The sequence below is a fragment of the Stylophora pistillata genome, chromosome 4 (assembly GCF_964205215.1).
Source record: "Stylophora pistillata chromosome 4, jaStyPist1.2, whole genome shotgun sequence".
Taxonomy (NCBI): Eukaryota; Metazoa; Cnidaria; class Anthozoa; order Scleractinia; family Pocilloporidae; genus Stylophora; species Stylophora pistillata.
Window position 1 is genome coordinate 19605080 of NC_142522.1, and position 26394 is coordinate 19631473.

Consider the following 26394-nt stretch of genomic DNA (forward strand, 5'->3'; position numbering starts at 1 on the left):
TGAATCGACTTATTTGTTTAACAGGATGTAAACACTTCATTACCTACAGTACAAACGTTATAGTTCTGTTGCATTTTAATCTTTTACTTATAGTACAAACATTCTGGTGCATTTGAAACTCACCATTTTTCAATCGTGAAAAATGCAGCTCCATCTAGCGGCACAGGAAGTACCCCCCGTATTTTTTTCAGCTCAAAGATCGTCACGCATTGAATATCCGAAGTCCCTATTGTGAGGCTGACTCACTCAACTTTTGAGTTAATAAAAAGAAAGATTAGAATTTGAAAAAAAAAAAAAAACTTCCACCAACCAAATTCTGTAACCCCTCATTTGAAGTCTGTTCTTTATCATGAAATCAAGATTTCCGTTTGATTCAAGTGGGCATCAAAGTCATTTAAATCTAAATTGGACATGAAATCGGCAAAATTCGTGCAATGTTAATCTTATTTATCTCCTCTTGAAGGGTGCACTAATCGTACATAAATATCTGGAAATATGAAACCAGCTTACAAATTTCAAAGAACCATTTTAAAAAATGGAGGACATCAAAGCCAGAAATTTACAAAATTCAACGTCACAATATTTACATTAAAATGAGGAAAGTTTTTGGCGAAAAGTTTAAGGTGTAATAATGGCAAATGTTACTGTGGGAAAAATCATTTTCCTGATCGTACCTTCGGCGATTAAAGTAATAAAACAGATAAAATCTAATGAAATGGGTGACCGTGATTATTGTTTGTATTTTGTTTGCCGGAATATATCTCCCAAGTGCCGAACAACTAATAAATAAATATCGAATTCTTGAGTGTCATGTCGAAGACATTAGTCTGACTTTCTGGTACTATTATCGCTTAAATGAACAATGCAAATCAGATTCATTCATTCTGATAAAACATTCAGGGAATATCAAATGCCATTTTGCTCGTTTTAGTAAAGATGTTTTTTAAAGCAAATTAGGTGGCGATCGTAATGGAAAATACATACGAGTTGTTTATATGCACTCACTGATTGATTGAGTGACAATGTCCTTTTGGAGAGGATGTGAGGTCACCTGGTGACGTGAGTTGGGCATTATATTCGATTACATGTCGCTGTTGAATTTGCATTGACTTTCTGAAACGTCGAGAGCAATCAATTTGCGTTGTCTAACTTCAAAGTTTAAGCTTTAGCGTAAAAACAGATCCATTGTCATTCACATGGAACATTCGCTGTCTCAAACACCACCCGTTTGTTTTGTTTAAAGCAAAACAGAATATAGGGTTGTATTTTTTAGAGGAAATATTCCTTGTGACTCTGGTGTCGGAATATGCTCGGTCCCTTTTTAAGTGCCAGCGATATTCATTTTTGATTCGTAAATTTTGCAGTCTTTGTAGCGTGAATTATGACAAAAGACCTGATTTTTACTATTTTACTGACGTTAAGCTGTAGTGGAGTCTTCAATGGAGGAGAAGCATATTTTAAACGTAAGTGTTTAGATGACAAACTTGAGCGGAAACCTGCGAGAAGCCACCACAGGTTTCGATAGTTCTTGGTTGGATTCGTTTATTACAATGTAAACATCTCTGATGCTGTGTACTTTTTATCTTTAGTTTGCAAACCAGGGAAAGGTCTTTACGAGCCTTACGAGAAGGTGGTGCTAAAAATTTCTGGCGAGAAATGTGAGGGCTGCCTAGAATTGGAAAATTGTACAACTCTGGAAGGCAGCATTCAAGTCCAGATGATAAGAAAGGCTGGCGATGCAGTTATGAAACAACTCCAGTTTCCGAAGTTAACCGAAATTACTGGACACTTACTTGTTTCTCTGATGTACGGTAAGCGAAGCCTAAGAGAGATTTTCCCAAACCTTGCCGTGATTCGAGGGCGTCAGGTGTTTCTGGATTATTCGCTTATTATTTATCAGAATGACGGCTTGGAGGAGGTAAACCTTCCCTCCTTGACTACGATTCTACGAGGCGGCGTTCGCATCGAGAAAAACATCAATTTATGCTACGTCAAAACAATACGATGGAAGTCGATCATGAGGAATACGAAGGTCGATGAATACACCTTGGTTTTGAACTCAAATAATAATGATTGCTATGATAGATGCTATGAACAAAAATGTGGGCCACCGGCTGGCCACGGGAGTTTAACAAATCAGTACTGTTGGGCGCCAGGTAATTCAAGCAACACCGATTGTCAAGCATGTAAGTAGAAATATTTCTTTTCGTATTATATGGCTTGAGATTGATGCGGAAATAACACATATGAGTGAAATAATAATTTGTTCTGACCAATTTTATCGTTCTGACTGCTCATTCAAATTTCTCAGTTGTTGCTTAATTATAAGCTTAATTAAAAGCTTATAAATATTGTTCGGTTATTTACCTTTTGTAAGGTTTTCTGGTAAACTTGAAAGGAATGTACAGTGAACATGTGGATCAAAAATGCCCGCAATTCTCATTCCTCGCTTTTGTGACTTTTTTCAATTCAGGGGGAAACCAATATTTACGAACAGGAAAAACTCTCACGTTTATTTTGGGACCCACAAGTTATTCGATTTCTGTGGCTAGTTAATTGAGTAAAGGCGCTTGCATGTCTCTGAGGATTAACACGGATATTTGACGCATTTTTACGACTTCTTATGTTTCTTGGCGATCAAATAATGACAAAAAAATGTCCGAAGACTCTTCCAATTATCTAATTAGCTCACTAAGAATGTTATTGCTTTTGTCAAGAAGTTTATGGAGGTCAAATATTTGTGGTAGCTTGTCAAAGTGGGTCAGCAGACATTTTTTACATATGATTGATTGATTAGAGAGATTCAACAGGTTTTCTTTACAAGGTTACCATTGGTAACCTCTGATCCCATGAGGGCTTGGAAAATTGATAATATGTGTTGTGGGCTGTACAATTTTTACTGAAAACAAATATCTCATTAAAATCTCAAATGCCAAAGTGCTCTTTTTTTAATGGTGATTGAACTGAGTGGAGTGCAGTTTAATCAGAAATCATACGCTTGATTTCAAAATTGAGTGAGCAGCAAATTTGATCTGAAATCACACAACTTTATTGACACCACTTTATTACTTCCATTTTGAAATCACTGATTATCCATTCAATGTGATTGGCTCTCAGCCATGCAATTTATTTACAAGTTGCACTATATTTCGCTCTAAATGACATTTTTCCTATACAGTGAAAAAGCAGCTAAACAGCAAACAGATGTCAAGGTTTGTTTGAAATAACCAATCAAATTGCAGGAAATTGGCAGACAAAGAAACTGTTGTGTGGCAGTTTTTACAGCTTTTATCCCCAAAACGATTTCCCCCCCCCCCCCCCAAATAATGCAATTTCCATTTTGGTCTGGATTCATATTATTTCAAACAGAAGTGGAAGTGTAGCTCAAACACTGGTCGAGTATTAATGAAGTATCTGTGAACTAAAAACTTTATCAGCTGACTTGTGTCAGGACCAATAGATTAACCAACTGCTGGCCAATTAATTAGCTGTGATCAAGGGGCTATCAGTAGATAGTTGATGGACTATCAATCAACATCTCTATCAACTATTGACTGATGTGTCACCTGATATGTATTAAGCAAGGCTTAGTGTCCTACATGTTACCCCTGGATCTTACATAGTTCTTATTAACTGAGCTGGAGGTCTGTATGGGAGAATCTTGACTGAGGTCGGCAGTACAGACCAGTGCAGACCGAAGGCAGTCTGTACCAGCGATGGAGGTCAAGGTCCTCCCGTACAGACAGACTGACCTAGCTCGGTTAATAAGATGTTTATTTTTTATATTTGTACCTTTTTTTTTTCTTGACTGGTCTAGATGCTGGTCTAGATGGGAAAATCTAGAGCACTTTCAATATCGATTTCAGCCAATCAAATTTGTGAATTCGGTAGTTCCCAGTCCTTGTGAGACACAGCCATATAATAATGTGCTATCAACCTTGATTGTGGGGACCTTGATTATCAAGATTTTTTGATTATCTAAACCTGCTTTCTGGTCCCCTTTTTTTATGGATATTGATAAATCACATTCAAGATCCATAGCAACTTTCTTCCATGAAACATAAGGCATGAATGAAACATCCCATTGCAACTGAAATTTTTCCACTTTCAGTTCTGTTGAATGCATTAGGAAAGTGTTTGACATAGATGGAAGGACAAACCATTTATGTCCCTATTCACCTATTGGGGCATGGAATTAGTGACCTGCATACACTGTAACAGCTTGAAACTGATTTACCTCAGCAGTTTAGGTCAATGTACATGTAAAACGAGTTGGTCAGCTCTAATAACTTTTTGTATATACAATTTTGGCAAATTTAAAATTTTATGTGCAATAATTTGAGAATGTGCATCAATTCTCAGGTAACATTGATATATATTCTCTGAAAAGTTATTCAGTTTTATTTTTGGCTCATTATTATTAATATCATGATATTTGTCTCTGTTATATCATGGTAAATTTATTTTTATCTCATCAGCAGAAGTTTCTGTCATTTTTAGGGATGAAAAAGCATTATTAGTAGAGTTGAACCTCGATTATCCAGACCTCAATTATCTGGACTTTTGGATTATCCAAACTTTTTCTCTGGTCCCATTTTTTTTTTTTTTTTAATAAATATTAAAATGAACTTTCATCTTCAAAACTTTTTAGTAAAGAATTCAGAGATTATTTTTAAAGGCAGGAAAAGTGCATTTAAAACAGTGCATTACCTCCTCTGCTCTCAAAAGATTGAGCACTCAGAGAGTCATCGAAGCAGTCTTTTACAATTAAAAATGTGTTATCTTTATTTCTTTTGTTTACATTATTGTCTCATTAATATTCACATTTTTGATCATCTGGTCTCTTGATTATCCGGACTATTTACCCAAGTCCCACTGAGTCCAGATAATTGAGGTTTCACTCTAGCTGTGAGTGAGATTGTTTGCCTAATGATAATCTGCTCCTAATGGGTACTTTTTGTCTTAGAAAATTCCATTGTAGATTTTTAACATGCGATTAAAGATATTGTAGTGTGTTTAAAACTACATAATGCAAGACTTTAAAATGCTTTGTGATTTTTCACAGTGTTACATTTAAGTCAATAAAATTCAGAAGCAGATATTTATTTTTCTAAGGTGTTAGGAAACTTAACTCAGTTGGCTTTGTGTGTGAGATGTTAAGGACTAAGAAGAGGAATTAGCAGAAGAGCCACTTTTTTCCAAATCTCTGAATTTTCCACTGTGTTTATCTGACCCACTTGAGATTCAAAAATAGATTATTCATGTTCATAAAAGTTTGATAGCATTAATTTTCTTGAGGACTAGTTACTACAAATTTTATGTGTTCCCCAGTGAGACAAGAAAACAAAGAAACAAAATGTGTTTGATTTTAAAGTCAGTGCATTTTCTTCTTTTAGTGTGTGACATGAAGTGTGGTGACTCAGGTTGTGTAAATGGAGGTCTCAAGGATAAGAGTGCCTCATGTTGCAACAAGCAATGTCTTGGAGGATGTACCAAATCAGACTCGCCACACGACTGTTATGCTTGCAGAAATTTCCGTATGCCAAATGGGGAATGTGTTGATAATTGTGGGCCTAGCCTGTATGAGGTACAGAGAATTACTTTCTTGATATTTGATTTATTGTTCATAAGTAATGGTAACCTAAAAGTGTTTTTTTTATTAGAACATTGTAAGCAATCTAAACTCCCAGGCCTTAAACAGAGCTCAACTTCTGAGCTTCAGGGATATCTAAAATGCCAGGCTCCGGTTGTTCAAAGGGCGGATAGGGCTATCCAACGGATACATCGCTATCCAGGGGATAAGTGTTACCAAAATGTACTGCGCTATCCACCGGATAGAGGTTTATCCAGTGTATAGCGTTATCCATCCTTCGAACAACCGGGGCCAGGGGTTTCAATAAAAGCTGGTTAGTGGTGGATTACTAACAAATTTATTTTGCCTCACTGAATGATCAAAATTTGGCAAGTGAAGTTTAAAATAGATGAAAGCAAAACAATGCTTATAATTCATAAGCAAGTATTTTGGTAGATGGCTATATATTAACCCCAAATAGTGAAGAAGATCACAGAAAGACCTTGCCATCAATAAAACATGTGATCATATCCATGATGTTGTCAGAGAGTCAACAGGGTTCTTAACATGATTAAGCACAAATCTACTGCACAGGAAATTACTTGCAACTATTTCTGCTCCAAAAATCTCAAGTAAGGCCACTTCTTGAATATACTGCACTAGTGTGGGGCCCATTGTTAGTAGAGGGTTAAATGTGGTGTTATTAACTCTTTGACTCCATAGAGTGACCAGCATCTAATTTTTCATTACAATTTCACCTTTGAATCCCACATTAAGGTTGTGAGAGTAAAGGAAATGATCACTAACTAAATACGATCTTGATTGTTAAGTAAATTCTCCTTGTCAGCAGCTTAGGAAATGTATTGAGAAGAGTGGGGTTAATCTGCATGCTAATGTTAGGGTGTCAAGGTTTAATTTAATTCAGTGAGATTTTTTCTTATTAGTATGAGTGTTATTATAATTTCAGATTGATGAGTTCAAATGTGTGAAGACCTGCCCAAGGAAATACTTGAAACTTGGAATGAAGTGTGTGATAGTCTGCCCAGCTGGCTATAAACAAGGAGAAAACGAAACATGTGTGAAATGTGCCGCTGAAAAATGCCCAAGGGGTATGTCTAGGGCTAAATATTTCTTTGAGTAATTTTACATTTTTGCATTTCATGGCTTAATTCAATTTAAATTCTAGTATATGAGGTAATGGCAACTGGGAGGTTTGAATTTCAAACTTATAACTTTCTTTAATTCTCTCAATTCCCCTTGTTTCAGACTAGGCTTTGTAAATATTGAAAAAATGATCTGTTGCTTGAGTATCATGGCATCGCTTTTCCTGTAGAGTTGTTTCAGCCAATGTGGAGAGCGTTGTTAGATATTTTTAGGGTGAGCAGTTTTCATGTATGATATTCATGTTTTATTGCTTGTGCAGATCTCTCCAGTCAGTGCTTAATCAGTGTACAGGTTGTCAAGATCCCTCTTAATTATTGACTCTTGTTTTGTTTCATGTATTTATTTCACAGTTTGTAAGACCAAAGAATCGGACAAACCAACTGACAATGAATATTATAAAGTACCAATTGATTCTCTGGAGACTCTCAATAAATACAAAGGCTGCACAGAAATTTATGGAAACCTAATCATTAAGATAAGAGGAGGTGGTGGTGGCTCAGGTCTGTTATTATTTAACAATCTTAAAATTTTTTCAATTTCTAGGAAGTAGTGGTCAAATTTGAAGCTAGTTAAAGAGAGAATCTTATCCATAGTTGTCTCCATGTCACTGGCAGCCAATGCAGCTGTTTCAGAGGGAGAGGGGAGGGGGGAGGTAGTGATATTTTGGTAGTTCCCTACACAGCAGACTCAGTCTCCTAAGTATATGGGAAGGAAAAAATTCCAGTTTGAAATTTTTAAAGGAACATTTCCTTTTCAAATGGAATTATAATTGATTCATTTTTGCTGGTTGCCTCAGCTCTTAAACTCTTAAACTCACACTAGCTGTTGATTGGTGAGACAGTTTTTGGGTGTTTTTTTTTTCTTTCTTTTTTTTTTCACAATTCAATAGGCAAAGATGAAAAAGGGCTTTAAAACTTGTGAGTCAATTGCTCTCAACTTCATTTTATTTTTCAAAATGTGTTGACTTTTCAGGACAGTCACTGCACAAAAGATATTCTATGGACTTTGTATGAATCTTGCAAATAGTTTGCATATTTGTTGATACATATCCTATATAATTATTATTACATGTTAATCATATTTTTTCCATGATTTTAATTTTCCATGGGGGATTAAATTGCCTTGTTTAAATGTTGCAAGGATTTTTATTTGTGGGTCTTAAATTTTGTATTTCTTTTTTACAATTGCAAAAAATATGCAATTAAAGACTTGCAATATTATGAGGCTGTCTCTCTAATTTCCACCTGGTCAATTTCATGTCAAAGATAATTTTGCCTTAAATTCTGTCAACTGAAAGACTGTACCTAGGAAAGAACCAAATTAGATTTTTTTTGAAAAAGAGGCATATTATGTAACATCCTCGGAGACCCAGGGGATGTGGGTCGATTTCAAGTTAGGGCATGAGGAGCCCCTGGGGACATTGTCTTACAAGACTAGTTCCAAATGGTTGCAGTTGTTCTGCCATCTGATTGGTGCTAGAAAATCTTTGTGTTTTTCTGCCCAATCAGAGGGAAGTGTGCTTTAGAGTCCTTTCGTGTGTTTTAACACGGACATATATTAGTAGCTCAGTTGCTTGTTGAACCGTGCGACGGAGATTTGCTGGAGGTGAAAAGTTTCAGTCTCAGCACACAATGTAAGAGAAATTGATCAGATTGTCCGAAAAAATCTTACCGGAAATTATACTGAATACTTTCGCAGGTATCACTAGTACTAGACAACATGTTTTAAAGTTTGCGAGGTTTCTATACAACACGATGGTTGCAGTCATTGATATGTCGCTTTAAACGTTAAACGAGATTTAAGCTTAAATCTTTGTAGATTTTTTGCATAATTTGCTGTGACTGAAACTTTGCCAATCCTGTGAAGTTATTTCGTCGCACGGGCCACGCAGGTATGTCGAGCAACTGGTACTTGCGCAACTTTCTGTGCGTGCCAAAATCTAATCTCACCTTCGCTTGAAAAAAAAAAAGAAAAGCTAAGCGTAGAAACTTTTGCTTATTAGATGTGGGTAGATGACCCTGTACTACTAAGCTGACATTTGCAATAAAGCAAACCCGCCCTTTCCGTCCAATATTTCTTGGTCTTTGGTTTTGTTTTTCCTATTGAAAACAGCATCGGATCGATTCCCAATGATCAAAGGTATTTAACTTGGTCTTCAACAATCAACAGAAGAGGTGAAATGACAATGACCAAGGGACTAGAAGAGAATCTGTGGCCTTCCTAGCTCAAGAATTTCAACACTCTAGGCAGCAGTTGATAGATTAAACTCTTTCCAAACCCCTTCGGTAACTGCCCGAAAACATCTCTCCTTCCCTCGATGTTCTCGTTAATAAGTGTTTGTTCAGATTTTAATTAGCTAACCGGAAACACAGCTAAGCTTTCTCTTAGCACTTGCTGCAGGTCGTCCACGAACTTAATGTTCTCTGCAACCTTTGCCGTATTATGAACGACTTTACTACAAAGCGAAGATTAGATTTTGGCGCGCACAGAAAGTAGAAAGCTAGGTAGGCGAAAGCGCCAGTTGCTCGACATACCTGCGTGGCCCGTGCGACGAAATAACTTCACGGAATTGGCAAAGTTTCAGTCACAGCAAATTATGTAAAAAATCTACAAAGATTTAAGCTTAAATCTCGTTTAACGTTTAAAGCGACATATCAATGACTGCAACCATCGTGTTGTTGCAAACTTTAGAACACGTTCTCTAGTACTAGTGATACCTGCGAAAGTATTCAGTATAATTTCCGGTAAGTTTTCGCGGACAATCTGATCGATTTCTCTTACATTGTGTGCTGAAACTGAAACTTTTCACCTCAAGCAAATCTCCATCGCATGGTCCAAACAAACATAGCGAGCAACTGAGCTACTAGTATATGTCCGTGTTAAAACACACGAAAGGACTCTAAAGCACACTTCCCTCTGATTGGGCAGAAAAACACAAAGATTTTCTGGCACCAATCAGATGGCAGAACGACTGCGACCGTTTGGAACTAGTCTTGTAAGACAATGTCCCCAGGGGCTCTTCATGCCCTAACTTGAAATGGACACAGCCCCTGGGTCTCTGAGGATGATTATGTAACTTTGTAATATGTTTGATTCGCATAGTTAGGCCACAAAATTATATCAGGTTGCTTAACAACCTTTCTAGTTTACCAAGAAAGTTCGAATTCCCTCTCAATATATTTGAAAACGCAAATTTTGACATATTCTGACCCCTATAGTTTGCCATCGGCCAATGGCCATAAATAACCTTGGTTTAGACATAAAGTTTTGGGATTGGGGACCTGATTGACAACTCTATCCTACGCAGCTGTTAAGTCTAGACCTTTATAGGCAAACGCATGCAAAAACTTCTGTACGTTTTTGACTCTTCAAAAGTTATGAGGATTTGAATAACTACATAAGTTCAACTTTGTGTTTTCTCATTATTTTTTGCTTGATTTTGTATTCATACAAAGTGCAATAAACATTTACTTAATGTGCTTGTTAATCACATGTAGGAAGTTAAAATTTTTCCAACAGGAACCTTTCTTAACTTCCTAGGTATTGGAACTCAGCTGGAGGAGAATTTGGGGCAAATTGAAAAAGTGAATGGCTACATTGTGATCAGAGAGTCGGCATCTCTAACATCTTTGAACTTTTTGAAGAATCTTCAGGAAATTCGTCCCAAAACAAAATTTTCTTTTCTAAGGCAACCCTTTGTAAGGATGGCAGATTTATACAATGAGAGGTGTGTATATAGTGAGAACTAGTGACAGGGATTTTTTATGGTTAATCAATTAGCACCTATGGAGCTTACATTATTTTAATGTTTAGAAGAAGTTTGCCTTTTTCTGGTCGTTGTTTAATTGATATCTCAATCTGAGTTATATATGGTACAGAATTAATGTGGAAAGGCACATTTCTAGTTTGGCAATTGTGATCGCTGGTATTTAAAAGTAGAGAGTGGTGCAGGAAGGCCCTTATTCAGAGTGCTTATTTTAGAGTTTGGTGGGTAGAAGAGGCACTCTTTCTACAGGGGCTTATTTAAGGAGGTACCAATTTGAGAATCTAAGGTGAGCCCCACTTTAACTCAAGAGGTCACGAGAGTCAAGAAAATAATTGTCAACCAAGCTCTTGATTATTAAAGAGATTCTTCTTGTTTTTAGCATAGGAAATGTGTAGAGAACACTAAGAAGAATAGGTCTATTTTTAGTGACGTTAGGGTATAAGTGGTTGACACCAGCAGTGGCAACAACTTGTGCATAAAAACAGCTCTATATGGTATGGACTTAAGTTAATCACTGATGGTTTGCATCATTTTTTCCTACAGGTATGCCTTGGCCATCCGTGATAACCCTAAGCTGGAGGCATTGTGGCCATTTCAACAGAATCTAACAATCAGTGAAGGAGGAATCATGGTGCACTTAAATCCGTACCTATGTCCAAGCAAGGTTAATCCACTGATCGATGATATTCTGAAGTGGAATAGAAATGACAGTAAAAGAGTTCTTGACATCTCAGACACTACCAATGGAAACGCTGTAGCATGTAAGCATTTAAAACAGCTAGTATAAGGGGCCCTGGGCCTCCTGAGTGAAGGTTGAAATGCCTTGTGTGTGGCTCATGATAATTTGGTTGTACTGACTGGTTGGTCACTTAGTTTGTAGAATGTCTCATGTGAATTGAAGCGGGCCCCTACAGTTTTGATACCATTTAATTTTTTCACCTGCAGGTAATGTTCGTAAGATAAATGTGACGTTAGAAGAAATTAAACGCCCTCCTGGACTTGTGAGGTGTAACCAAGTTTGTGTTAAAGTGGAATGGGACGAGGCTATTATCGACGGTGATTACAGAAATGTTTTGTTTTACACTGTATCATACAGAGAAGCGTAAGTTCTTGTCTTGATTTTGTACTGTAGTCTTTTGTATTATGTTTTGTTCTACATTTTCCAGAATCATCTAATGATTAGCTACTTGGCTGCTAGGAGTGTCCAAAAAAGATTTCCCTCTTCGGATAGCCCTGCGAGCAGGCCTGAAGGGGACGCGGAAGTCGGGAAGAGATTTGCAGGGGGTCAGTGTCAGTTCCAGACCCCCTAAAGACCTCTCGCCCGCTCGTGTTGCTCCAAGCCTTGTACAGGCGAAGAAACGCAGGCTAAGAAACGTAGGCTAAGAAACGCTTGTGCCAAAGCGCTATTAAGGAGAACTAATGAGGGCTTTCTGGTATGCTTTTCGTGATATGAGCTAATTTTCTCTCAGAAACGGGATGAAAATGAAGAGGGAAAGGAAAAGGTCAACCAAGGATGTCGTTCGATTTAACATCAAATTCTCAGAGCTATCATTCAAGGCTTTTAATAAGCTTGACAATAGAACACAAATAAGAGATAGAAGTAGGCCAAGTTCTCAGTTTCGCTTTACGGGACGTATTTGCTGCTCTGTACCTTAACACTTCCATTGCGCACGGAACTGCCAGGGTTATTGGCTTATGTTACTTTATGCTACATGGATAAGTTCTGGCAGCTTCATTAGTCAATCTCGTATCTAACTCTTAAGTCCCTAATATCAGTTTGCGTAGTTTTCCATGCTTTTGTTTATACATATCTTACGGTGTTGACAATGATAGCCTGCGGAGCAGGTGTTATTTTGACGAGCGAGTACTCAGTATTTCCTAAGTGAAAATTTTGGCCGCCATCTTTGATTTTAATGGGAGCGGAAGGGGGTGAGCGACATTGAAAAAATAAGGGCGAGGGTGGGTGAGTGAATTTTGCAAATTTGTTCAACAATTAAGAGCTTCTTAAGGTGGTGATCATTTCTTTTATTCGCGTAACTTTAATGGTTGATTCAGCAGTGATGCTGTAAAGAGAAAGTGGATTGTGATTACTCTGAGGGGTTATAGGGTTAAATGAAACTTACTTAATGATGTCTATTAAATCCTTTAGCCCAAACAGACAAATCACGGAATATACAGATGTGGATGCTTGTAGCAGCGATAGCGGAGACATGTAAGTCAGATTTGCTTCTCCTCTTTTCTCCCAGTAGACCAGCATCTCGGGCAATTGGTACAAAGAATGGTACGTCAGAGACTACTGATCACAGCAGAAACAGCTATTGTTTGTTTGTTTGTTTGTTTTTCTGTAGCGCAATCTTGTTGTTAGGGTTGGGGAAAGTTTAATGATCTCATTCCTGAACACGCGTGGCATGTGATTCAGTTCTACTGGTAAGGAACAGGAAGGGGAACATTTGGGTCAATTTTTGCTGGGTATGTGCCGTCGGCCTCTCAGAACCCCTACCCCATTATAGTCTATGCTGTGGCCAATTATAGAACCCAACTTATAGGCGCTTTTGGTAAAACGGTAACAACTTATTAACTGCGTATCGTCCAATTTTAAAATTCTTGTTTACCAGAATTTCTTAACTCCAAAATCCAAAAAAGGGTGACCCCGTATCTAGTAACTGTTGAAAATGCAACCTCATTGTAATCAGTCCAGTTGTGAAAAATGTTACCCCATTCAGTGGCACATCTCCATCAGCTTATCAGTAGGAAGTACCCCCCTTCCCATAATGAACCAGTTTTACAGGAACTTTTTCGTCATTTGCAATATTCGTGTATTCCGAAAGATCAGTGGAATGTTCTGTACCCCGACATGTTAATGTAACAGTTTTCTGTAGATAGTTGTTATCTATCACTTTGGATTGGTAAACTCTTGGTTATGACACAGCTTATTCTGCAATTTCTTTTGGAAAAAAAAGCAAGCGCACCTGTAGATTTCTAAATTTACCACTAAACACAGAGAATCTCCTTGCAATTTTAAGTTTGCCCACGCGGATCAACTGATCACCAACGATTTTTCATTGTAATGTAAGAATTTGTTTAAAATGTTTTTTCAATCTCATTTACACAGTTGGACACGAGAGGATCATACAGTTTCGCCCCCAGAGTAAGCTCAGTTTATTGTTATTTTATTTTGTTTTGATAAGAGAAGTTTTCATCTAGGTGCCAAAAGTAACCCGGGATCGCGTGGGCCTCGCTGTAAAACGCTGTCTGATTGGTCCAGAAAACTTGCGCCACTTTCTCAACCAATCAGATTCAAAACTACAACCAATCAAGAGTTGGTCGTCCGCGTTTTCCCGCGCTTTTAGGTAGTTGGTTGTTTTTCCCTTGAGTTTTCATCGGCCCCTTGTGATACATTCCTTTCTTCTGATTGGATGTTGTAATAATTTTAGTTTTGGTTACGCAACACTTACCGAAATGCGTCCTGAATAAGCCAACTGGGAGCTGATCATTATGTTGGTTCGTAGTATTATTACGTTTATTACGAACCAACATAATGACCAGCTCCCAGTTGGCTTGTTAGCTTAGCTGGTAGAACACTACACCGGTATCGCAGAGGTCATGGGTTCAAATACCGTACAGGCCTGAATTTTTTTCAGGCCTAATTTTCATTACTGCGAAGATTGCTTTCATATTCACAATTCATGTTGTCACGATGTTTGCAGAGTAAATGTTTCTAATGTGAGAGGCTTGGCACCAAAACTTCGGAAGATTACAAAGTACTTTGAAAAGCTGAAGCCGTTTCAACTGTATGCCTTTCAAGTTGAGGCTGTTGTACTGAAAAACGAAGGCGCCAAGAGTGACTTGGCTTTTGTTATGACAAATGAGAGCAGTAAGTAAAGACATTTAGCCACAATGTCCGTATCTGAGCAATTATGCACCAACCCCTCCCATATCAGTCTGCAGAGCAGGTGCAATTGTGCACCAACCCCTCCACTATCAGTCTGCAGAGCAGGTGTAATTTTGGCGGGCGAGTGCTTAGTATTATCTTGGAGAAAATTACAGCTGCTTTAATCGTTGATTTTTACAGCAGGGAAAGGCGGGAAAGAGAGAGAAATTTGTACCAAGGGAATGAGCGACGGTCAAAAGAGAGGAGAAGGGAGGGGGTGGGGTAATGAATTCATTGGAGGGTGAAACACAAAGCGTCTTTGGACAAATTTTTGAAGAACCTTTGAATTGTCCTTTCAGAGCCTTCCCAGCCGGTCGGTCTTGAGGCGAACTACATCAGCTCTTCTGCATTACTTGTTACGTGGGAACCTCCGTTGTTTCCAAATGGGAACATAACCAAGTACATCGTGACTTACGAAATAAGTACATACTCTGCCTGGAATGCCAATTTAGATTGGTGCAGTCGACAGGTGTTCGGTAACGGACTTGGAGGCGATAACAATGGAGAGGGGAGCACAGATAACACTCCTAATGGTGAGTTTGAATGATACCAAAATTAGCTAAAATAAGTCGTGGCTTGTGCATAGGGCTAGGGACTGAGTAATTGCAATTTGCTGTTTAGTTAGACTTCGTATTCTATAATTTTGGATTTATCAACTGAGTCGATAAAGTAAATTCGCCACCGTAACGAGTTTCAAATCTGACGTTCCGAGCGTTAGCCCCTCGTCAGAGCATTTGACAAAACCAAAATTAGCTCGTTACTCCCACCGACGTAGCGGCACAGTTTCTTCAGAAACTTACCCCTTTTGTTCGCATTCTATACCCGCGAGTTGATTGGGTGTGACCAGATGTAACCTAATAGTCAGGATGATCGAAATAAATTCTGTAATTTTACTTGCATTGGACGTGCATCTCTTGCAGCTGGATTAGCGACACTTAACTTTTGTCAGTTGTGGGTAATTACACCTTTTGCTGTTTATTTACACAAATTATCAGTTCATTTGTGTCAAAATTTAGTCAAGAGGAATATACTCGCATTTAGAAGAACACGAGCTACCATTGCACGAAAGAAGCGTTCACTAAGTACATTTACATTTCAAATGACATTCAACAGCATCACATAAACTAAAGCTCCTTCAGACATGCATTGGTTGAAAATGTATATTCATTTTCACGCAAATGACATTTATTAATGCAAAAAGACAAGCACACTCTACTGCATGACAACCGTATTCGTAGACAAGAAATTCATTGGCGCGTAAGCCGAAATTCCTTGACATTATTGTTTGCTTAAACATTTGATTCATTTCCATTGACATCTTAAATTTTTCAGGAAACTGCGTCACAAATTTAACTTGTAACTGTGACGATGAGGAGAAAGAAAAATTGAAACCAGAAAAACAATCAGCTTTATTCGCCAAGGAGTTTCAAGACCTCTTGTACAAGACACTTTTCACGAAAGAGGAAGATGACAACGAACCTCCAACAAACAAAACTGTGATAGCGACGACCACGCCTGCCACAGGCTTAAACCATACGAACTGCAGGAATGATTCCCAGGTTAGATCCTTGACCCTTTACACCGTAACATCGGTACGCATATTCTTATTACTGTCCTTTGTACATATCCTATGGTGCTGACACGGAGAACTTGTCTAATAATCAAGGGATTTTTGGTTGGGAATCATTTCCTTTATTATCTTGACCTTAATGTGTGATTGAGCAGTGATAGTGTAATTTTGGACTGTTGAGGTAAACTAGCTTGAGCACCACACGCGAATGAGAGGCGCCAGAAGCAATAGAACACAAAACACCTCCAATGTGTCAAGGACAAGGGAGTGTATCAGTGATGTTCTTCTTAATCTTCTGTGATCTGTTACGGTACAGACCCACGGCAACATGGAGTGTATTTATTGTTTTAATAAAGAGGCAAAAGGCTGTTGAAGGTGACGTCTTCTATGCATCTATCTTCCAGTAGGCTATAAGTAAGAACCAACCAAAAAGCGTGTATATTACTTTTAGAATCCCATGTGTCAGCCGACATCAGCACCATCTGGTAAAAAGACAACATCATCCAAGTTGTCTTCCACATCAGCCAAACCAACTTCCGTGAGACCCACAGTCCCAACGACCAAGCCTAATGCTTCTCTCACCGTGGATGGCAACATTAATAGAGTCCCTTTATCAAACCTGAGGCACTTCTCTGACTATACCATCACTGTAAGTATAAATGCTACTGAGGCGTCACGCAATGTTTCATTGTGGATTGTCACAAAAATATTAAAGAGTCAACCATATTACTCAACTTTTAACTGAAAGATTACCAATAGTAAATATTGAACTTGGTCTGTTGGTACTTTCGTTTAGGTCTGTGCGTGTACAAAGGTTGGATGTGCAACTGACTCTTCTTGTGCTACCACAAAGGGAATGACAAACAAAAAAGGTGAGTAATAAAAGCTTAGGTTATTGCGGCATAGTGTTTCCTCTTAGAATCCTTTACACCCTTACATCAGAATGCATATTCTCCATACTGTTCTCCAAACATTTCCTTTAATGCTGACAAGGAAAAGTTGTTTAACGATCAATAGCTTTAGTTGGTGATCATTTCCTTTGTTCTCGAGACCTTAATGTGTGATTCAGGGGTGATATAGTAAGGAGATAAGATGCTGGTCAGTCTAACAAGTCAAAAGGCCAGGGTACCAAGTGGCCCATCCAGCGGAAGTTTATCCCGGTTTCCTTATCATGAAGCGACTTAGAGTATTAGTACCCCCCCTCCCCCCGATGGGATGCCAGTCCAACGCAAGGTTACCCTTAGCATTTCATCAGGCTTTCCCAACAGTTCACTGGTACCCATTCCTACTCCCGGGTAGAGAGAGGCACTGTAAGAGTAAAGTGTTTTTCCCAACAACACAACACATTAACCCGATCAGACCTGTCCCTGATAAAAGACTGCTTTTAAACGTTCCCCTCAAATATGAAAGTTGTTTAAGTATGTTTTTTTTTTTGTTCGTGATTTCAGAAACAGCCGACGATCTTGGAGGACCCCTCAAATTAAAAATGAACAACGAAACTAAAACAGTAAGCATGTTTTTTGATCAAGATTACTTTGTTTAATTTGAAACCATTTTTTTTTAAAAATGAACAACGAAACTAAAACAGTAAGCATGTTTTTTTATCAAGATTACTTTGTTTAATTTGAAACCATTTTTTTTTCAACTGGTATTACGCTACTGTTCAATAATAAAGTCAGTTGGTTGAGGACTGAGTGTGATTTTCGAAAACTTTAAATGGAGGAATCTCGAACAGGTTCCAACAAAAATGGCTGATGGCGTGATGGTGCAGTGGTGAGAACCCTCACTTTCTACCGCTGGGGCCTAAGTTCCATTCGTGGATCAGGCTTCAGATGGAGGTCAAGTTTGATATTGACAATCGTCCTTGCTCCGGGTCTGACGGTTTTCATTCCTCTACAGAAGCCAAAGTTTGACCTGAAAACAGTGGACAAGAAGAGCCACCTCGAATTTCTATGACTCGATTGACTCTCGTGAGGCTCTCGTGAGGCTCTCGTGAGGCTCTCGTGAGGCTGTCGACATTGCTTATGGTGGCATTATAGAGTCCTCTTTAGCTCAGTGATTGAGCATCGGAGCGAGGAATCCCAAAGTCAGGAGGTCGAATTCTCGTGGAAGACTCAAATATTTTTCTTTGTTACACGGTCGTGACAAAAGACTAAGATTTTTCCTTGGGTTTTATTTGTTACAGGCTTGGCTATCATGGCTTGCCCCAAAGGATCCAAATGGAGTGGTGCTCAAATATGATATAAAGTTAACAGAGGTATGACTCGTAGAAGTGGGCGTGTTTTTGGTGAAATAATAGATGAATAGATAAATTAGGAATCAAACTAATCAATTGAATTTTGATTTGTAAATTAGTCAACCAATTGAAGCTGTAGACTACAGATAGATTGATACACACACAGGCCGGTTGTAACTGAGTTAAAAACCACGAGGATCCCATAGAGGTAGAAATGTTAACTGCTTAAAGCGCGGGAAAACGCCAGTAAATAAGGCCTGAATGGATTAATTTTTGCTTCTGATTGATCGAGAGAGTGGCGTGAGGTTGGACGACAATTCGGTGGGCGAATCAAGCCCCCTCCTGCACTATTTTCTACATTCAAAGTGCCAAGAAAAAGCTTTTTGTTTCTTTGTCCTATTTTTTCAATTCTTAGCCGGACTCTCAGATTAAGGAGAGGTGTGCCAGTAGCAAAGAGTTAACGCACAAATGGAAAGTAGGAGTAAGTGGAAACTATTCTGCCCAAGTGAGAGCTATTACCTCGTCCGGCAACGGATCGTGGAGTAACGCTGTATCTTTCTCGTATTTCATTGAACCGGAGCTCACAGGTAAGTTTAAAGATGTTTTTGTGATTCGGTTCCTCTTCCTCCAAAGTCATCGTGAAGCTGTAGCGCTTGCTTTGCAGTACTTCCTCCCACTAAGCCATTTCCGAGATGATCAAAACCTCTGTTTTACAACAATATTAAGTCTGTTTTTAAAACGATTTCTTTTACACGGCAGCATTTAATTGCTAAGAAAATTTTGGCACATGGCTTTTTTTGAAAGTGGGGCTTTTGAGAACTCGTAAAAGATCCGTATAGCCGCAGTGATCAACAACTTCCTATTAGTTAGTGGATTTTTTAAGAGTAACCACATGTTACATAACGAAGTTGTTCCCAGTCTTCCCCATTCCAACGCGAACCAAGTGAGGGAACTGGTGGGGGTGTGTGGATAAGGGTTTGTTAATTGGCCGTAAGTAGAACTGTCTGTTTAATAACCATCGGTCCATTCGGTACCAGTTCGGTCAGAAGGCTGACTTGAAACACGACCGCAACAGGGATTGTAGTTACAATAAACCAAGTGTTTCTAGGTAAATATCCAGGAAACTGATTAAAACGCTTTTGGAGAGGAATTGGTGCTAACTCACAAGCCGGCTCCCCAACTTATTTGCAGCAGTGCTTTGGATGCACACGCAGCCCTTCCTGTAAGAGGAGAGGTGAAAGTGCATGACGTCTCAAGGGAAGACTGCGATGGAGACTAGACGTTTTTCAACCTAACCCTAATTTTGGTTTGCTTGGGTACTGGCTTGGGTACTGGCTTGGGTACTGGTGTTAGGTGAGAACACAATCTTGACAAAGTTTTAATCAAATTATTTTTGTGTTTTGTTGCAGATACACCCATCGGGGAAAAAGATGCTTTGTCCCTAGGAAACATAGTGGGGGCCAGCTTGGCTGCGAGTGTCGTGTTCGTGTTAGCGTGCGGTTTTGTTGTGTGGTACATTGCTCGTCAGAGATACAAGAGGTGAGGTAGCACTTTTCACTGTTGCTATGGTAACAGTAACTGATTCTTCAACATTGAATTCACACGAATGACTAATTCTTGGTTCTATTTTGAAAAACTTTAACACACTTGTCAGAAAGGCGAACCAATCGAAAAGACTTGGGTAGACTCATAGCCGAGGATACAGAATTTCAATGAATCACCATTTTCGGCCCGCAAATGTCGTGTAATCGAAGAAAAAAGGAATGAAAGGGAATTGATGCAAATGAAAGAAAATGCACTCCTTACAGTTGTTTTATCCAACAGTTGTGCTCCCTGTAGAAAAGCTCAAGTCTAAAATTACCCTGCAGTAGGTCTTGCTGTTATCTGTTAAAACTCAGTCAAACTGTGCGCGATCCTTACAACAAAGATTCCTATGAGTATATTCCAAATAGAGCATCACACGCTTGCCTTCTCTATGGCCTCTTTTCTAATGCTTTGTTTGATTACACCAGGTATAGCGATGAACAGATTCCAGGTGTACTTTATGCTTCTGTTAATCCCGAGTACATGACGTCAACTGACGGTAAGGGGATAATTTGTTCTTCAAAGATTTCTCTCTTTTTTTCCTGTTGTCTCTCAAACAGTTTGGAAGATCACTTGCAAGTACATTGACTCGGTGAGTCTCACAGCATATGCAGAGATGCCAACCTTTTGGATTCGAAATTTTCATTTTAGATTACACCCCTATCCCCAGCCCACCCTTACTTTTTATGGTCTCTTCCTCTGTAGAGCGTGTAGCGTGACCAGACCAGACTGATAACGGATTCAATTTCCAAAAATTTAAAATTTCTAGAAGGAAGGGTGGGGTGGGGAAATATAAATATATCCTGAAGGAGAAAACCTAATTACTTTTCTTTTTATGAATGGAAGTTTCATACTATATATCTCCTTTGCCTTTGAGAGATTCAAGAGATTCCACTAGCTGTATGGGAGGCCGGGAGATCCTTTTCGCAACCAGGAGATGTGCCAACCATATTTACGCGTGCGTAAGTGCAACAGAGATTTCCTTCAAACTTTGTTGATTCCCGTGTTTTTTGCGATTGCAGTGTACATTCCTGATGAATGGGAATTCCCACGAGAGAAGATCAAACTGGTTCGTGAATTAGGAAATGGTTCCTTTGGAATGGTCTACGAAGGAGAGGCTGAAGATATTACCCCTGGTGATCGCATGCGCAGAGTGGCGGTCAAGGTAAAACATCAGCTTGCTTTCTTTCTGTTATTTGATGTAGAACAAATTTGGGGAAAAGCAGGCGTAAAGGATTCATACAGGAAAATTAACGATGACAGTTTTCCAACTCAATGATTTTGTCATTTAGAGCATTTTTAATACTTGTAATTTGTTTCCACACTCAAAATTTAACCACCAAATGGTTACTTTGCTCCAACATGGAGGCTGAATATGAAGACCAGCGACCTTTTTAGATGACTCCATCATACGCATTTTTGAATTGGCTGTCGACGGTAATCGTCTGTGATTGGCCCAAAAACTCAAACCATCGTCTTAACCAATCAGATTCGGGACTAAAACCAGGCACGTCCTGGTCAGCCGCGTTTCCCGCGCTTTAGACAGTTTGCTTGGTTTTAACTTGCTTTTGTGATTTTTTTGGTTTGGATTTAAACACTCCATCGAAAAGTGCTCCATTTAATCTGATAATGAATTCTTAATCAATGTGGCGTTTGCGGAGAACGGTTTATTGCTTTGATTTTGTTTCGCTGCGGTTATTGATTTAGAATATCTAGTTTTGTACTCAACCAATCATACGCAAAGCTAATTTCCTATGGCTTGTTTCTTGCGTTTACTTAGTCGCTGTTAACCCTTAACTCTCATGAGTGACCAAGAGAGAATTTCTCCTGATGAGAATAAAGAAAAATGTCAGCTATGGGACTGCCATTTGATCCAACATTTAATTCTCAGAAATTCTCAGACAGCATGGAGAATTACTAAAGAGATTTTGGGAATGAAAGGGTTAAAGAAGTCGTCGATTGTTCAATGTGTTATTTTCCTTTTTACAGACTGTAAGTGAAAACGCGTCGATTCGAGACAGGGTGGAATTTCTTCAAGAGGCGTCTGTTATGAAGTGAGGGTTTATAAATTGTTGTGTTTAGCTTTTCAGTGCAACTATTTGTCTTCATTTTTTTCAGGTCCAATTTACTCACTGTATTGGTGCATTCTGTAGCGATTGACGCCTTTGTGGCAATTAAAAGAGCCTGTAATTATAGGGTCATAAGCAGATATTAAATATGAAGTTCCTAAAAACTCCTGAAATTAGAGTGATGTAAGCAAAGCAAAAATGAGATTGTGCAATGGAAAGTCTCGGCAAATAAAACAGAAGAAAATAATTTCAAACTCTTTTTTTCAGACATGCGTTATAAAATTATGAAATTGAATGATCTCTTTGATACTTTTTGTCGCGTTACCATTCATACGAATTACACTATCACATTTCTGAAATCTTTCCAAGGACTAACCATGATACATTTTGTTGCTTTCTTTTCAGACAATTCTGTGGTAACCACGTGGTAAGGTTATTGGGTGTGGTCTCAGAAGGACAACCTACTCTTGTTATTATGGAGCTAATGGAGTTGGGAGATCTTAAGAACTTCTTACGGTCTCGTCGGCCTGGGGTAAGATCTGAGGTTTTAACGAACAATCAGAACTTTAAAATGTTATCTAAAAACCTAGTGTTGTGCTAAAGAAAAAAAAAACGGAGTTTTAAAAATATAATCTAACCAGCCTTGAATCTTCTAAAAATGTTCACACAGCACAAATTATAGGAAAAACTGAATATAGATTTATTCCTCTTACTAACCGAGTTCGAGGTGAAGTATCTTCGTTAGTAAGAATTTTATTATATCTCAAGTAGAAGGGAAAGATATCTTTCGAAATACTATTGAATTTAGCGGGCCGTACAGTGAAATACAGCCCGCTAAATTGACCAATCATAGCGCACGTACTAACTGAGAGATATGATAAACACGGTTAAGTTACGTAACATTCCGTAAGGAAAACTGATAACAAAGGGAACAGATATAATTCTGTAAAAACGAGTGATTTGTTTACAATTGAACAAAAAAATAATGGCAGTGATGATAACAATGATAACAACTGTTGCAACTATTGAACATTTCTCACAAGCACAGGACAAACAAAAGATAAGCTGAGACTGCCTTGGTGAGGGGGAGACGAACATCAAAGATGGCTAATTTTATGTGTAAGGTAGAATCTTGGGAAGGACGATAAATCTCGTGGAGTTCAATGAAATAGAAAAGGCACGGGACAATCGAACTTAAGGGTGCTGTGCATGGAATAATGCATAGAATTGGGATCATGCGCTATTAATTTTGATCATATTGATTTTTTTATATTTTTGTTATTATTAAACAGGAAGGAACTCTACCACCTCCAACGCTTCAAGAACTTCTCCAAATGGCTGGAGAGATTGCCGATGGAATGGCGTATCTTGCGGCTAGAAAATATGTGCACAGGTAGGATTTATACCGCATAGTTGCCTTGCAAGTGCAGAGAGTTTGTGTGAACTGCTTGACCTGGGGACAGCTACCCAGCGTCTTACTTTGTTCTTGAAATTTTTTAATCAAAAGAGGGTAGCTAAGTCAAGGCGTGAGCCATTCCTAGTTCTAAAAGTCAAGTCTTACGAACTCAGAACGTGACATTTTTCTAGGTGAAAGATGTATATACATGTATATATATTTTCTTGGCGTGTTAGAATTACGACCTTTTCTAACGGAGTACTTCTTTTGTTACAGAGATCTCGCGGCACGAAACTGCATGGTGAACGCAGATTTCACTGTTAAAATAGGAGGTGAGTTTCTGGTCATTCGATTTCCTTGAGGTTTTCATGTATTCGAGTTTGGTCGTCTTGTCCTTGATGTGTTCTTGCTGTATTCGCTGTCCTGCTAGTATGAACCTTTTAAATGAGTAACAGTATCATTTCCTTAACAGATTTTGGAATGACCCGTGATATTTACGAAACGGACTACTACAGAAAAGGAGGAAAAGGTAGCTATATTAAGTTAATGCATTTCTTCTCTATTAGTGATCACCTTTACATTTTACCGGCATCTTAAGTTTGTCGAGTCCCGATCTGGGTGACTGAGGCCAAGAACCTCAGCTTGCATCTCCTTTATATTCTATTGCGCATGTAGCCAAAGTTAGAGGAAATTCGACTTACTCATGGTAACAATTTCGACCGTCTTTAGGTTTGCTTCCTGTGCGGTGGATGGCGCCGGAGTCTTTAAAAGATGGCGTCTTTACAAGTTATAGCGACGTTTGGTAAGTTAAAGAGAGGTCGCTTGAGAGAAAGCATGATAGTATTCGCTGCATGTTTGTGTGATTATGCGTTGTTAGTAAGCGCAGTTTTAAATTGCGTCACGAAAGTAATCCGGGATTGCGTTGGTTTTGCTCTACTTCGTTATGTGATTGGTCCAGAAAACTCCCGCCACATTTTCAACCAATCAGACAAAACTAAAACCAATCACGGCTTGGTCACTTGTGTTTTCCCGTGCTTCAAGCAGTTTACTTGTTTGTACTTCGAGTCCTCATTGGCTCCTCGCGATATTTTCTTTCCTCTGATTGAATGCTGTGGTTGTTTTGGTTTTGAGTTTCTAACTTTCAGTCAAAAAGTGCCCTATTGTTCAAACCCAATCAAACCGAGTTTTTGGAAAGGGAAAAAAAGGTGTGGTGCCAAACTTACTTATTTTTCTTTATCGGGCTGCTCAACAGTACGCTGTAAATGATAATGTGTAAGTTTTGCCTGTTTTAGGTCATTTGGCGTGGTGATGTGGGAGATGGCTACTTTGGCAGCCCAACCTTATCCTGGAAAGTCCAATGAAGAAGTTCTTAAATATGTAGTGGACGGGGAAGTGATGGAGAAACCCGAGGAATGCCCTGATAGGCTGTAAGTCACCTGACTGTTAGTGTATGCATAGTATCTGGTTTGGCATTTTTTGTTTAAAAACGTCGATGTCACATTTGAGCTGCCTCACAGCATTTTGAGTCAATTATTTGCGAACAGGAAAATTAGCCGAGTATGAGAGAAAAAAAAAAAACACTAAGTATTTATTAATCCAACCAAAGAGAGACAAGGGTTAGACAGGGTAAAAAGAAAAACGAGTTTCCCACGGATTTGTTCAATGATTACTTCAAAGTTACTGTATTGAAGTTTTAAAGATTTTTAAATTGTGACGCTGTGACGCTCTATCGCCCTCAAAATTCTCATCCTATGAATTTCAAAGCCAAACTAAATAGTAACTAGAGTCTTATTTCTCCTTGCAATATCATCCCTGAATCACACGCTTAAGGTCACGAGAATAAAGGAAATAATCATCAACTAAAGAAGCTCCAGCCAGTGATTGTTAAACCAATTCTCCTCGCTAGTGCCTTAGAAAATGTATGGAGAATATTACAGAGAATATGCACACTGAGTGACGGTAAAAAGGGTTCACGCATGCCGAGAGTTTCGAGTTTCGTTTTTCCTCGTATGTTCTGACAGAAATTTGAAAGTATACCTGCTTATTGACTTGTGACATTCATGTTGTCACTTTCGTTTCAGCTATGAGATGATGACTCTTTGCTGGCAGTTTACTCCCAAAGCCCGACCGACTTTTGTGTATCTTATTAGTATGCTTGAGAACGACTTGTCTGAAGACTTTCGACATCTCTCTTTTTACCACACTCTCCCAGAAGACCAGCTAAAAGGACTATTGAGCAGTCATTACAAACACAAGAACAGAGCTGAAACAACGGACTCTACAACCAATGTTGATTCGGCAGCTTGAGGTGTCAAAGGATTTTTAGTGCTGCCTTTTCGCCTTGGTTCGGTTTACTAGAACTGGACTTTCACCGTCAAAACCTTGTGCTATATCTAAGACCTACTACTCTTTCGATAGGCGTTTTATAAATAGCGACGAAGTGTACTTATGCATCCACTGCCTCTGCCCCATGGAAAAGTATTTACGAGGAGTTTCCGGGAGTTTTTGACGTCAGAATGTGTAAATTTGACCTCCAAACTCCAGGAAAGTCTAGGAAATAAGCTCTAAATCCCTCGGGCAGTTAAATTTTTACGACAACATTCGTCGTTACCCATAGGGAATAAGTTAAAAATGGAGACTAATTTTTATCCTAAGTAAAAGAAAATGAAGAGATGCTCGTAGCTAAGCGATAGTCTGATAAATTGATATGCTGTCTAGAACATTCTTAAGAATTTAACGTTAGCTCTAAGAAATTGTCATACAAAGAAAAAGCTATATTAAAATTAAAAGTATCCATCTTTGTACACACATCGTCTTTGGAAAAAGGCCCGAAAACAGCAGCTCTGGTACTGGGCCTTCGCTACAGGGACCAACTGGACTCGATAACATAGCGGTCAAACGTCGGGAATGCGTGAGGGGATCAGTTCTGGCTGGCCGCACGCATATTTTCCGCTAAGAATTTGAAAAGGAAGCTAAAAAACAACCGCTTTCTCGCAAGATAAGCGAAAGAAAATTAAAAAATTCATAGAAATCGGTAAAAAAGGAAACAAAAGTAGGGAAAAAAACTTGACGCATTTCGATTACAAGACTTATTCAAGTACGGGTA

At 38.7% G+C, this 26394-nt stretch overlaps 1 protein-coding gene across 1 annotated transcript; it reads left to right on the top strand.

Annotated features, from left to right (window-relative positions):
- Positions 1 to 1096: 1096 nt before the first annotated feature.
- Positions 1097 to 26089, top strand: LOC111344627 (putative insulin-like peptide receptor). The gene is made up of 29 exons (XM_022951868.2): positions 1097 to 1463; positions 1590 to 2186; positions 5397 to 5587; positions 6540 to 6681; positions 7087 to 7236; positions 10277 to 10463; positions 11046 to 11263; positions 11448 to 11604; positions 12652 to 12714; positions 13615 to 13650; positions 14210 to 14376; positions 14733 to 14966; positions 15766 to 15992; positions 16455 to 16652; positions 16800 to 16875; positions 17452 to 17510; positions 18189 to 18260; positions 18655 to 18826; positions 19649 to 19778; positions 20252 to 20322; positions 20846 to 20988; positions 21813 to 21877; positions 22298 to 22424; positions 23185 to 23285; positions 23565 to 23620; positions 23761 to 23817; positions 24018 to 24090; positions 24581 to 24715; positions 25370 to 26089. Exons 1-29 carry the CDS (start codon positions 1382 to 1384, stop codon positions 25593 to 25595), a joined length of 4212 nt encoding a protein of 1403 aa, XP_022807603.2. The 5' UTR covers positions 1097 to 1381; the 3' UTR covers positions 25596 to 26089.
- Positions 26090 to 26394: the final 305 nt, after the last annotated feature.